Here is a 14,546-nt window from a genome sequence, read left to right as displayed (position 1 = left end):
AATTTGAAGATGAGACAGTTCTTCTAGTTTCTTCAAGGAGCCAAAAGCTACAATACAATGCTATGACAAACTCAAAGAAAGAAATGAACTTTGTAAAACAATAAGCAACAAATAATGTAAGTGTGAGGACTGTATCCATTGCACTCAATATGCAAGAAAGGGGTTGGATTTATATAGACCCAAACCACAACTTACACCCCTCGAGATTCTCAAAATAATGAATTGGCATTGAATCATAATGACTCACCTCCCTCAAAAAAGAGATAATCAATTCCCTACTAATGGAAAGTCAATGGACTTGTCATTCTCCACTAATGAGGATAAATCACCTTGATCTAACCTCCCCACTAAATGGAGAATTAATTCTCATATTCACTTCTTTTGCATGACCTAGATTTAATCCATTCAATATAGCCTTAACCCCACTCATGATAATGGTAATGAAGGTGCAATAAGAATTTAAGGTCAATGGCTTGAAATTGAGTAAATTCCACCCTACAAGTATGCCCACCTCATTACCATGATCAATGTCTTAAAAATTCTCATATTAATTGCAATTGATATTCATAACCCCCTCACACCTCTTTATCAATGTCATGAAGAGCCTCATAATCAAGGTTATAAAGGGCCTCATTTGCTCATGGGTGTCTCATTACCACCCTTAACTCATGGGTCCTACACACTAACAAAACAATTAAAATAAAATAAATGCAAAAAGTTAATTTTGAAACTTAATAAAAATCTAACAATCCCCCACAAGTTTCAAAATTACAAATGACATGTGTTGTGACTATATTAAACACCAAAGGACACATCATTATAGGTGTCTTTTAGACTTGAACCTACACTAGATCTAATGAACTACCCTACAAACTATGAGTAGAGTCAAACTCCTTGAATCTTTCCTCATTAGTGTAGCTAACCGTCCTATCATCCATGCCCTAGAGGTCGACTTTTGAAGCTACCATTTGTATTACACTTTAGAATTTTGAATCAGCCATGTCCCTTATTTTAGATTCATGAATGTTTAGAGAACTTGGCTATAAGTTATCATTGGCAGCGGCCAAACCCCCCACATTTCTTGAGATTAGACTAATTAAGAGTTTCACTCAACTTACCTTTGTGGTAGTACTACTACCTTCATCTACACCCTAGAATGGAATAGTTATAAATAGTACGGTCATCCCATGACTTCATTTGTACCCCTTGAATCTAATTAAGGTATTTAGCCTCTTCACATAAGTAGGATATCCATCATATGATTCGAGGTTAGGCATTAACTCCATTCCTGTAGATGCAATACACAAGTTTTTTGACAAACATAGCCTTTGTCATCATATCAGGTTGATTCCTTTCTGACTTTACATAATCGATAACTATCATTCCTTCATCTATGTATTGTCGCACAAGATTGTCCCTAAGGCATATATGTCTCCTTTTACCATTGTACACCTTATTCTTGGCTAAGTGAATAGTAGCTTTGTTATTACAATATAGTGATATCGATGGTGTCGATTTTTCCCACAATGGTATATCCACCATTAAATTTCTAAGCTATTTGGCTTCTGTTCCTATCTTCTCTAAGGCTATGAACTTAGTTTCCATGGTAGAGTCCGTTCCACATGATTGCTTTGTGGACTTCCAAGAGATTGCATCGTATGCTAGTGTAACTACCCATTAGTGGCTAAGAATTCGTTTGTATTCGAAATCCAATTAGCATTGCAATACCCTTCCAGAACCGTTGGTTTACCACTGTAGTATAAACTATAGTTTATAGTATCTTTTACCTACCTTAGTAATCTATCAATTGCACTACAATGCTCCTTACTTGGATTTTGAGTACGTTGACTCAACTTTCCTACCGCAAGAGCAATATCCAGATGTGTACAATTCATAAGAAATGAGATCGAACCAATGATTTGTGCATACCTTTTTTGGTTCACTGGTTCACCCAAGTTCCTTTTCAAATGACATCCCACCTTAAAATATGTTTTGACCACTGAAAACTCATGGTAGCCATACTTTTTAAGTATGTTTTCTACATAACGAGCTTGAGATAGTGAAATATTATTTTTTTGCTTTATGATTTTGAACCCAAAAATCAATTTAGCTTCCCCTCAGTCTTTTGTAACAAAATTAAACATCAAAATATGCTTAGTCTGATTCACTATTGGTAAGCTTGTCTTTATTATTAACAGATCATCTACATAAAGTAGAATAAATATGCATTTATCACCATAAAACTTGTTATATAAGCACATTTTGGCGTTATTAACAACAAAACCATTTGAAATTAGAGCATTGTTTAATTTTCATGCCATTGCTCTAGCGCTTCCTTCAATCCATATAAGGGTTTTTTTAAGCTTGCAAACTTTTTGCTCTTGTCCTTTTATAATACAACCTTCTGATTGTTTTATGTAAATTCTTATAAATCACCATTTTAAAAAGCAATTTTACATTCATTTGATGGATGACTAAGTTATGAATTGACTCTATTGCCAACATAACCCTTATTGAGGCAATTCTCGACACACAGGCAAATGTGTCAAAATAATCGATATTTGGTTTTTGGTTAAATCCCTTAACAATAAGTCTAGCCTTAAAACGATCAAGTGAGAGCCATCATTTTTTAACTTATTTTGAAATATCCATTTGGTCTCTAAAGTTTTATAGCCAATTGGTAAATCCACCAATTCCCAAGTATTATTTGCCAAGATTGAAGCAAGTGCACTCTTGATTGCTTCCTTCCAAAAGATGGCATTTAGTGATGTAATAGCCCCTTTATAATTAAGAGGATCCTTATTTACCAAGTAAATAAGCCACTCAACATCCATATATTTTGGTCTTTTGTGTCGCTTGCTCGTTCTTAGTTGATTGCATCACTATTAGCCAATTCTTTATTGATATTCTTTTCAATTGGATCCAATTCCCCATTGATCAATTGGTTCTCCTTACTCATAAGTATGGCACAATTCAAGGGAAATATACTTTAAAAAAACTCAACACCCCTTGATTCTATGATTCAATGATTCTATTTGGTTTGATAACATCATCCATGAATTTAATTATCATGAACTGATATGCCGTGTTATTTATCGCATACCCCAAGAACACACAATCATATGTTTTGGAACCCAATTTTCTTTTCTTAGAATCTGATAATAATACGTTAGCCAAACAACCTCAAATACGTAAATGTTTTATAGTTGATTTTCTACCAAATAATTTCTCAAATGGAACCATACCGGTCTTGTTATGTGGGATTCTATTTGATAGATAACATATTATCAACATAGCTTTCCCCCACATATCAAGTGTTACATTAGAACTCAAAAACATAGAGTTCATCATCTCTTTAGGAGCGATTTCGGTGGGTAGGGGGGGGTTGTTTCGGGGAAAAATCCATTTCCCCACAAAAATTCTCAAATTATAAAGATGGATGAAAGGTGTGAATTCTTGGATTCCGGGAAAGCGCCTGAGCAAACCGGCTGGTCTCTATGGTGAAATGTTTTCCACAGTAATCTCGACATCAATTAGAAAAAAATTCTCAAATTATAAAGATGGATGAAAGGGTGGGAATTCTTAGTTATGGTGAAATCTGACCCCTAAGTTTTTAGCTATTAATAATCTTAATTTAAATTTCAATTTGCATTATAGTCTAGAATAATTCTCTTCCTTATTATTTGTTCAAATAAAATTAATTAATTAATTTGGTACTTAATCTAGAGTATTTGAGGGAGCGATCTTTTATCATTATATTACTTAACAGCATACACTTGCATTGTACTTTTTCACAACAATGAGTGCATCATTACTACCCTTAACTCATTGGTCCAACACACTAACAAAACAATTAAAATAAAAGAAATACAAAACTAATTTTAAAACTTAATATAAAATATATTTTAATAAAAATATAACATCTAGGGATGCTAGTATTTGGTCGAATTCAATTGTAAGGTTGCACGTGTTGGATGGAGTGTGAGTTTACCATTTATCAATTATCAGGCTGAGGAAGCAAAGATAATGGTGGTTCTTCGTATTTTCGAAGAAGAAGATGAAGATAAAGGGCATGGATAAAATATGTAGCACATTCAATACGAAGTTATAATGAATATTTTAAGTTCGAAGTTAATGGGGCTGAGTATACATCAAGGGGAAAATTGATATACTAATATGGTTTTGGGAGACATCGTTGCCATTAAACCAAAATACAAGGGGTAAATGGAAGTTTCTAAGTTTTATTAAAAATAATCAAAGAACAAGGAGAAATTCTGAAAGGAGAAGTTACAGGACCACAATATGATACAATCATCAAACCTTAGATAAAAAAAGAGTTTTTTACATGAGCCCCCTCCATTTTCATGAGAAACAAATCGCACCCTCTCTAAAATTAAAACCTTGCAAATACTCCCCTCCACCGCTAACCCCATTACTTAGGACTGTTAAATAATTTTAATATGACTATATTACCCTCAAATATGGTAACGTATGGACTTTATATTTTCAAGAATTTTTTTACATGAGCCCCCTCCATTTTCATGGGAAACAAGGCACACCCCCTCTAAAATAAAAAACCTTGCAAATATCCCCTCCACCGTTAACCATGTTACTTAGGACTGTAAAATAATTTTAATATGACCATATTACCCTCAAATATGGTAATGTTTGAACTTCTTATTTTCAAAGCCATACCACATCACTCCTCATAGTTACTCACGATGCCTCCTAATCTGTCATCACCACTGCCAATCAACACCCACGATTAACACCGGAGGGACAGTTGAGGAGAAGCAGTGTGTATCTCACTTGTGTTTTTTTCTTCTTCTTCTCTTGCAACGTTTCTTCTCCTCAAGATGAGGTATGCACTGCTTCTCCTCAGATGTTGCTCCGGTGACAATCGTGGACGTTGATTGGCAATGGTGATGACAGATTACGAGGCATCGTGAGTAACTGAGAGGAGTGAGGTGGTATGGCTTTGAAAATAAGAAGTTCAAACGTTACCATATTTGAGGGTAATATGGTCATATTAAAATTATTTAACAGTTCTAAGTAACGGGATTAACAGTGGAGGGAGTATTTGCAAGGTTTTTTATTTTAGAGGGGATGTGCCTTGTTTCCCATGAAAATGGGGGGCTTATGTAAAAAGCTCTTAAAAATGAAGTTCAAACGTTATATTTGAGGGATTAACAGTGGAGGGAGTATTTGCAAGGTTTTTTATTTTAGAAGGGATGCGCCTTGTTTCCCATGAAAATGGAGGGGCTTTATGTAAAAAGCTCTTAAAAATGAAGTTCAAACGTTATATTTGAGGGTAATATGGTCATATTAAAATTATTTAACAATCCAAAGTAACGGGGTTAATGGTGGAGGGGGTATTTGCAAGGTTTTGATTTTAGAGGGGGTGCAGTTTGTTTTCCATGAAAATGGAGGGGGCTCATGTAAAAAACTCAAAAATAAAAATAAAATAAAATAAAAATTTTAAAACTATCAAACGTTAAGAAATAATTGAACAAGACGTATTGATACAACTGAATTTCATGGAGACCATTTTCATCACTGGATAGAATTTGTTCGAGGTAAATTTAGAGCATGTGATAACATGGACTGGGTTAATCAAATAGGGGGTGCTATATCGTGGTAAAGATGTTTCTATGGTGTTTATTGTGACTAATTTTTCCTTTCTGTGTGCAGATAGAGCATTTTCATCACTGGATGGAATTCATTCGGGGCATGTGATAATATGGACCGGGTGAATCAAATATGGAGTGCATTGGTGTAATGTAGCCAGTGGACCGGAGGGCCCCCCCCCCCTCCTAATTTTTCTCACTTTACGTGTGAAATACCACTATTTGGCTCACCTCCAAAAATTAAAAATAAAAATCTAAGATATAGATGATGGGTACAAATGTCATTCTTAATCATAATCAAATGGTTATCATTAAACCCCTAGTTTTAAGGAATAAATGGTTAAATTCTAATTAAAAATTAACTCACGATCCATGAATTTCTCCCTATATTCTCTCTCATATTTTCATTCCTATTTATTCTCTAATGAATCTCTTCTTTTATTCCTATTTCTTCTCTCTTTTTTTTTTTTCCACACGTCTCACAAAATATTGGAGTAGTTAGCAGACATTGGAATTTTTCGAAATCTTCTCCACAGTTATCAGTATTCACTCTCTCTCTCTCACATTCATCACGATTTTTTTAATATTCATTTAATAAAGTATAATTTTATTTTTTTTATTTAGTTGTTCTTCTTTCTCCTAAAATTTGATTCTACTAATAGCAATTTGAATCTCGTTAGAATTCAACCATAGATTTTATCAGATCTAATCATAATCATTGATTTTTTTTTTAATCCTTAAACTTTTTTCTAAAATTTCATTCATATTAATGGAAATTCAAATCTCGCTTAGAATTTCAGCTTAATTTACCTAAATTTTTAATGTAGGCCCCACATGTCAAATTATAATACAATTTTATGAGATGGGACCCACGGTGGGTCCCACATTGGCCCAGGCATATTCGCCCCCCCCCAATATTCAATCCTGGCTCCGCCCCTGAATGTAGCTCTACATCGTCGTAAGGATGCTTCTATGGTGCTCACTATGACTAATTTTTCCTTTCTGGGTGCATATATTCAAAGCCATTTAAATGGTTCTATCAATGAGGGGGAGAATTCAACCAAGTCTTCTGCAAAATACAAGTGAGGATGTGGAATGCTTCCAAATGTTTGTGGACGGTTCATGGGATGCTGTGGTAAACAAGGGAGGCAGGGGATGCTTTACTTGGAATACGAATGAGAATTTTGTTGCAGCACAATGCAAAGAGGGACACGACAACTCGACTACAGCTATAGAGTTTAAAGCTGTGAGAGATGGATTGCTTTTAGGGAGGTCTTTGGATATATCAAATTTGCAAATCAACTTGGATTGCATGCCGCAATCATGACCCTTCAAGGCTTCCCAGCATCTCTAGATTGGATGTATCATAGTCTAGTTCAAGAGATTGTTAGGTTAAGTTCTATTTTTAATTTTGTTCATTTTAGTTATGTTCCCAAGGCTTCTAATATCTTAGCTAATTTCATGGCTAAGGGATCAAAGCTTTGACTAGGTCTTGGTGGAGTACTCCACCAATGTTTATAGTTTATTCCTCTTTGTTATCGTAAAGCCTCCTAGTTTAAACAATTTTATTTAATGAAAATTTTCAATTTTTGATAAAAAAAAAAAAAAAAAGAACAAGTCTCCACATTACAGAAATTCATGTACAATATATTCTGATGGTTTTCTCTTCTATGAAATTTACAAGCATTTACCATATCGTTTGAATAGAATTCAAATTCGCTACAACGTCCAAGTGAGCGGCCATCCAAACAAATTGTTCTCAGTGAGTGCCACGTGTCCTCCATGAATTTCCAACCCTAGGATTCTCACAATTCAGTTTGATTGATGAATCAAACTACTTAAGCTGGCTTAAAAATGTTGTAATCCAAGAATTAATGAAAATTTATAAAGGACACGTGGCTCTCAAGGCACTCATTGAGAGACGTTTGCTGGATGAGTGCAGAGGATTTCAATCCATTTCAGTAAAAACGTGATCCTTGCTCTTTTTTCTTTTTTGTTCTGTTTTTTAAACTAGAAACGAAGTCAACGACGCTACACTTTCGGCGGCTTTCGTGCACACAATCGAGGAATCGGACAGAAGTGTCTCATGAAGCCTTCCGGTTTCTGCTCCGGTCATTCTTGGAGTAGCCACCATGCTCTCAGACCAGCTCAGTTGCCTCATGCTCATGATGTGAGGAAGTCGGATGATGAACCGGTCCACGTTTTCTCCCTGTTGAACCAGCGAGTGACCCGTCGAATGAGACCGTGGAAAGCTCCCAGCATAACGCGGTGGCCGGTTCTGCATGGAAGCTTGGCTAATCATCTCCGGCGCCACAGTTACTGCCAGTGCAACCTCAAGTGGTTCTTCGCTTATAGTTACTGATGTTTCGCACGGTGCAGGAACGAGGTTAGCCCGGCAGACTGGGCAGGTTGAGTGCTTCAATAACCAACCATCAATGCAATCGGGATGGAAGACATGATCACACTTGGGCAGCAATCGAATCGTATCTTTATCTTCGAACTGGGTCAAGCAAACGGCGCATTCCAGAATTGCTTTACCCAATTTGTGACCTTTCACATACGAGTAAGCGAAGGTTGGAAACCCCTCGATCACGGTGGGCTCAAGGCCTTGATTTCCTACTGTTGAGATTACGGCATGTCCGCCATGAAAACTAATGCTTCCATCGCTTTTGAAGCAGCCGATGCAACCGGCGACGAAGAAGAGGAAGAAGCAACCGAAAACAATGATGAGTGTGATGCCTAAATAGCCGAAATTGACGCTTGCCACAGCGCGCTGTTCTTTGTGGTTTTCTGCATTAGCGTAAGGTAAAGACATGAACATGAAGAAAAAGCATATGCAGATTATTACATTTTGGCCTGCAAGACAATGCCCAGTCAGGCCAACGATCGAACAGTGACTACGCTTCTCCATCGATTTGTTCTTCACTATTGATAGCAGGAACTGATCATGCATGCTGCTAACTGGGTTTTTGTGCTAGCTGATGCCAACTTTTGGGCTAATGGAAAGGTCACAAGGATATTCTTAGGACAATTAGAACTTCTCTGCTACCCAATGTTCCTTCCATCATTATCTTAAACGTTGACAAGAAATCAATATGAAATTTTTATATTCTCTTCCGATAAACGTTGACAAGAAATCCATTTTAAATTTTTATATTCTCTTTTCCTCCCTGCATTTTTCCATATAAACTTTCCCGGTAATAGTACTTCAAAACTCTCACAATTTTCTTGATTATACATCCACCAGGCAGTGATTCCCAAAAATAAACTACAGACAGTTGGTGGAAGTTGACCCAAAAAAAAGGGTTGCAGAAGGAATGTTGGGAGCAAAGATGAAAGAGAGATATTTTTGTTTTCTGAAAAGAAAATAGTTTGTTTACTTCATAGTTGACAAATATACTTGGGTAGTTCTTGGGGGTAGTATTGATATAAATAAAGGAGTATATAAATCACATGACGCGCACTAATGCAATTTGTTTTTGTTTTTTAATTCGAATGATCTTAACTGTTGACCAAAAAAATAATTTTCTTAACAAATAGTCGGTAGATGAATGTTGATAGAACATAGAAGTAGAAATTTAATTTATTTTGATCATATTAAATTAATTAGAGGAAGGTTTGGTAGGTATAAAGGTTCAAATCCATGATCTTCTTAGAATTAAGTCCTCTACATAGGAAGCTACCATCACTATGCTAGAAGTACATTTACATTATTTTTTAATCTACCATCTTATAACTATACACATGAATCATGATGGTCTAGGTAAGAAATGGCATCAACACGGATTGCTCTGTAAGAAATGGCATCAACACGGATTGCTCTAAACACTTAAATCCCTATTGGAATGCGTAAAACTTAATTATGTAGTATTAATTATTATAAATGTTTTCACTTATTTATCTATTTATTGTTTCCTATTATGATATTTTATCGTGAAAACTTTAGTCCCACATCAGAAAATAAGGAGCCAAAGATTTGGTATATATATAAAAAGCATTGTATGTTATTTATCTTTTAAGGTTAAGGACCACTCTCGCACAATTTGACATCTACCTAGACTAGATAGAACCATTGAATATGATCTATATATTAATATATTAAAATATTAATTAATATTAATAATTAATAATATATCTATGACTAGGGACATATCTAAGTTGATTGGCCATTTGGTGAGGGAATTGTTCGATTAGAATCCCACTATAACGCTCGTGATTCCATGTGGCAAGGGAATAGGCCAAAAGTTCTCGTGGAGTCAAATTCTCATAGTCAAGGGAACGGCTCCCTGTGATTTCCATATAAAGAACGGCGAGGATAAAGACTCTCTTTAACTGGCAATGAGGCTATGTGGGTGTTCTACCATAACACTCGTGATTCCATGTGACACAGTCGCATTGAGTTAACCACTTGCATACCTTTGATTAGGATGAATGTGTTATCCAAAACACTAACGGCTGGATTGGCGATGCGTCTTCTACGCTGGTGATGCACTAGAAAAAAGGATCACCCTTAATCTACACCTTTGGAGCGGAACCAAAGATCCAAGAAAATGAGGTACCCAAGATCGGAATCTCCTTCATTTACCAACCGAATACGGTGCTACACTATATAGCACGAACAATCTCAACCACCAAAAAAGCATCTCAAATGCAGAGAAATCTAAACCGCTCGAGTTTTCACTGGCCACATGACTATGTACCGTTTCTTATGTGGTCCAAACGAACCACACAACCTGGGAAAAAAAAATCTACACCATAACTTCTCTGTCTCAGCTCTAATTTGAGAGCCGCTCGCAACCATGCATCCATGCCGGTTGCCAATACCCGTGGGATCTTTTGTACTAGCAAATCTACACTGTCTTACATGGGAAAACAAACAGCAACTCAAATCAACTAAAATGCCCTTCTGTTATGTTCTGACCAAATTCTTGTATCTGATTTGGAAGATGGACTCGCATTGACATTTTTGTTGGGTGATCCGAATGATCGTTTGCAAAGATTTGAGTGGTGGAAGAAGAGGGCTTGGACCTATTGCCCTAAGCCTAGAGCCCACCACTGATCTTGGTTTATGTAGCGGGTGCGGGGTTGGAGCCCTCGTAGTACAGTATGATCCAACCCGATGGGTCGACCCATTTAACCAATTGGAGTTTATATATATACATATTATGGTCGCCTACCACATTATTGAAATATTTGGGATTCTCCAATTAGGGTTTTGGGTGAGAGTTCTTGTAACGCCATTCTTGGCGATTGGTCGTGAGATCTCCTTCTATTCTTCTTCTACATAGTGAAAAACTCTTCTTCTTCGCCAATAGACGTAGCATTTCACATTGGTGTGTGAACCACGTTAAATCTTTGTATGTTTTTCATTTTGTCTATTTTTTTATTCGCAATTCGAGGTGTTTGTTTTAACACCTGCAAATTTTGAAGAGCCATAACTTCCCCGTCTTAGCTCCGAATCGAGTGACGCTCACAAAGACAACTACCTTTACCAACAAAGCCTTCAAAATCAACAAACTCCATTGTTTTGCATAAAAGGATGAGAAATCACTTGGATAGACCAAAATGGACTTCAAAATTTGGTGACCCATAACTTCTTCATTTCAGCTCCTGATTGGGGGGCGACCACTTCCATGTGTCCTTGATGATTGCCACTACCTATCGAATTTGCCATATGAGAAAATCTATAGCATCTTAAGCAGGAAAACAAAGAATCACTCAAATTGACCAAAATGGCCTCCAAATTTAGGTGACCCATGAGTCATCCATTTTAGATCCAAACTGTTCATCAACCGCGCCATGTGTTTGTGATAGCACTGTCAATAAGGATTGCCACATCAGCAAGTCTCTACTGATTTTACTATGAGAACAAGAAATAACTCAGGTTGACGAGAATTCCTTTTAGAATTAGGCAAAAGGAATTAGGCAACCAGTAACCTGTTTGTTTCGACCTCAGATTGAGTGTCAATCACGGCCATTTGCCATTGACAATTGCCACTACTGATAAAGTTTTTCATGCAAGAAAATCCAGATTGTCTTACATAGAAAAACGAAGACAAAATGCCTCCAAAGTTACACAACCCATAACTCCTCCACTTCATCTCGATATTGAGTGTCGACCATAGCCATGCATCTATTACTATTGCCATCACCAACGAACATTGGCATATCAGCAAATATTCCCCGTCTTGCATAGGAAAATGAGAAAAATTGAGATAGACCAAAATGACCTTCAAATCAGGCGACGCATAACTTCTCTGTTTTAGCTCCAAATTGAGCGTCGATCGCGGCCATGCGTCCACGGTGATTGTCGCTTCCAACAGAATCTAGCGCATTGGGAAATATACACCATCCTGTGAAGTAATAATTTTTTTAATTTTATTTTTTATAATGGCTCATATAGACCGAAATCCCCCTCAAAACAAGTGCTACCGTAGAACACAAATTTGAACCCTTGGACCCAATCTCAAGTTCCAAGGGAATAAGGTACTCAAGATCAAAATCGCTTTCTTCAATCAACTGAATGTGGTGTTGCACCATATAACAAGAAGAGAAAATTGTAGAGACACCCCAACTTGGAGGTCTTAAAACACTAGCTAACACCCCACTTTAAGTTTCATAAGCACACACACCCCAAAGTTGGACATGTTTTGGATACGTTAGTCCAAACCATTAGTCAATTTTGTTAAATCATGGTTTTCTTTTTTCTTTCTCAGGTCTTCCTGTTATGAACATAGTAAGGTCTTCCACTAGGTTACGTCCTTCCTCTGACTCGGCCAGGGCTGCCTCTATCACCGAACCACTATTGCTGCTGTTGTTGCCCCCATCTCTGCCCTTGTGGCTCTACCTGTTGTTTCAGACTTGAGCCCTGCTGCCATAGTACCTCTTCCCATAGATCTACTCTCTCTTGGTGATGAATTACTTGATCTCTGGAGGAAGAAAAATATAAAAGCGGCAAATGGTCTTCTTCTAGAACCTACTGCATTTGTAGAAGCATCAAAGCAAGATGTTGGTTTTGAAAATCTGAAATCTAAAAAATGGGCCACAACTAAAGCTACATAGATGCACAATTGATTTTATTGTAATTAAGAATTTGTGTATGAAAAGAGGCGTATGGTTCTGGTATCTTCCATCTTCAGCAAGAATATTTTGATTTTGAAAAATCTGAAATCGTCCTTTCAGCAGCTTCTTGGTTGCCTCCTTCCTATGTTTACTAATTTTGATTCTTGAGATTCCACCCCTGTGTTTAGACCCTCTTTTGCAATGCATCAGGATATCCACTAACATTGCAAAGCTCTATAGCTTTGTTTTGGGAAATCCTATTCTTGGACTAGTTGCCAAACTTTTCCGTTTGCTGAAAATCTAATTGCAAGGTATTCAAATGTGTGTTTACTACGATGAATGTTTTGCACATTTGGGAGCATATAAACAAGAAGCACTGGCTCCAGTTGGGAAATCCCAAGGATCAATCTCAATTTGTTTGTTGCCACCAATGCTCATGAATGGAAAATATGTGAAATCCCCTGAATTTTAGGACTGCGACGAACCTGGAACTCGAGTCGGCAACAGCTGTGGGCCATTCGAGTCAAGTCCGAAGGTGCGGAAGTGGACCCAATGTTAGTGGATGACCCTAGTGATTACTCAACCTCTCTCCTAAAATTTAAGAGGAGAGAGAAGATCAATCACAAAGGGATTAAAAGACGATTTTGGCTTGTCCGAAAACCGATGATGGAGAATCCAAACGATGAGGTAAATATACCCAATGAAAATATTTGAAAGACCTTTATTTCAAGCCAAGAATCACCGGAATCTGACCTTGGTTCAGGGGTCAACCAAGGGCCAGTCAATCGGACAGGTTGACCGGTCTAGGTTGACCATTCATCCCCAAATTCTTGGTAGTTTTGGGAATTTGGGTTTAAAAACCCTATTTTATGCCTCTATTCCCCTTTACACGCATTTTCTAATGCTAGAGTGAAGTTGAAGCTTGGAGAGGAGGAGAAACCAATAAAGATTTGGGATTCCATCACACAGAGGCACGTCGAGACTCGAATCATTGTGGAATCGTTGAGAAAGGTGAGTGTTCTTCAACCTCTCTTCTCTAAACCTAGGTTAGTGGTGTTTTCTTCATGATGAATGCTAGATTTTGGTAGTTGGGGCATATTGATTGCCATTAGTCCTATTTATGTTTCCCTTTAGTTTTGAGAGTTGTTTATGCGATTCGTTGAGAATGATTTCGCGTTGAACCTCTTAGAGATGCTCGCGAGCACTCGCGAGAGCCAAATTTGTGGCTTTTCATTTAAGGCCTAATTGAGACAAATTAATGATACTTTTAGAATCCTATTATTGTTAATTAGAAGTTCTCAAAGTCTCGCTTCTATCCGATTTGGAATCGGAGGTGAAATAAGGATTTTTGCCGAAACTAGGTTAAGAACGGAGGGTTTGAGGCCATTCAACAGATTGTGTCCTGAAAGTGTCATGTTGGGCTTCTTCTGAACCCCAATTGATCCCTAGTCAATACTTACTATTTCACTTATGTGATTAGGATTATTTTGAGTATAATCACCGACTCTTGAGTGTGAAATTTGGGACTTAGGAGAGCGAAACCAAATTGAAAGGTGAGGAATAAACTAACCATGTCTTGCATGTTAAATATTTTTATTTCAATTTCATTAATGATATCTTGCTTTATTTTTATATCTATTATTATGTGTGATTTTGCACGAACGAAAGGTAAGGATATATGAATGATTCTTTTCTTTCTTTTCGAATCTTATGTTGATGATATGAGAATGAATGAGATTAGTTGAGACTTGATTATCTTATTTCTATTTACCAACTAGGGTTGTGGGTCTGCCCATTACCTTAGTGACCGTATATGAATGCATCTAAACCTAACTACATGAATGCTAGGTGTCTAGA

At 36.9% G+C, this 14,546-nt stretch overlaps 1 protein-coding gene across 1 annotated transcript; it reads right to left on the bottom strand.

Annotated features, from left to right (window-relative positions):
• Positions 1-7,186: 7,186 nt before the first annotated feature.
• LOC149016421 (E3 ubiquitin-protein ligase ATL31-like) lies at positions 7,187-8,593 on the bottom strand. Its single transcript, XM_089157096.1, has one exon. The coding sequence runs from the start codon at positions 8,578-8,580 to the stop codon at positions 7,633-7,635; it is 948 nt and encodes a 315-aa protein (XP_089013222.1). The 5' UTR covers positions 8,581-8,593; the 3' UTR covers positions 7,187-7,632.
• Between the last annotated feature and the right edge of the window lie 5,953 nt (positions 8,594-14,546).

The sequence above is a fragment of the Hakea prostrata genome, chromosome 5 (assembly GCF_041222555.1).
Source record: "Hakea prostrata isolate BN-2017 chromosome 5, UWA_Hpros_2, whole genome shotgun sequence".
Classification (NCBI taxonomy): domain Eukaryota; kingdom Viridiplantae; phylum Streptophyta; class Magnoliopsida; order Proteales; family Proteaceae; genus Hakea; species Hakea prostrata.
The sequence above is the reverse complement of the archived record's forward strand: the minus strand, read 5'-3'. Positions and strand labels throughout refer to the sequence as shown.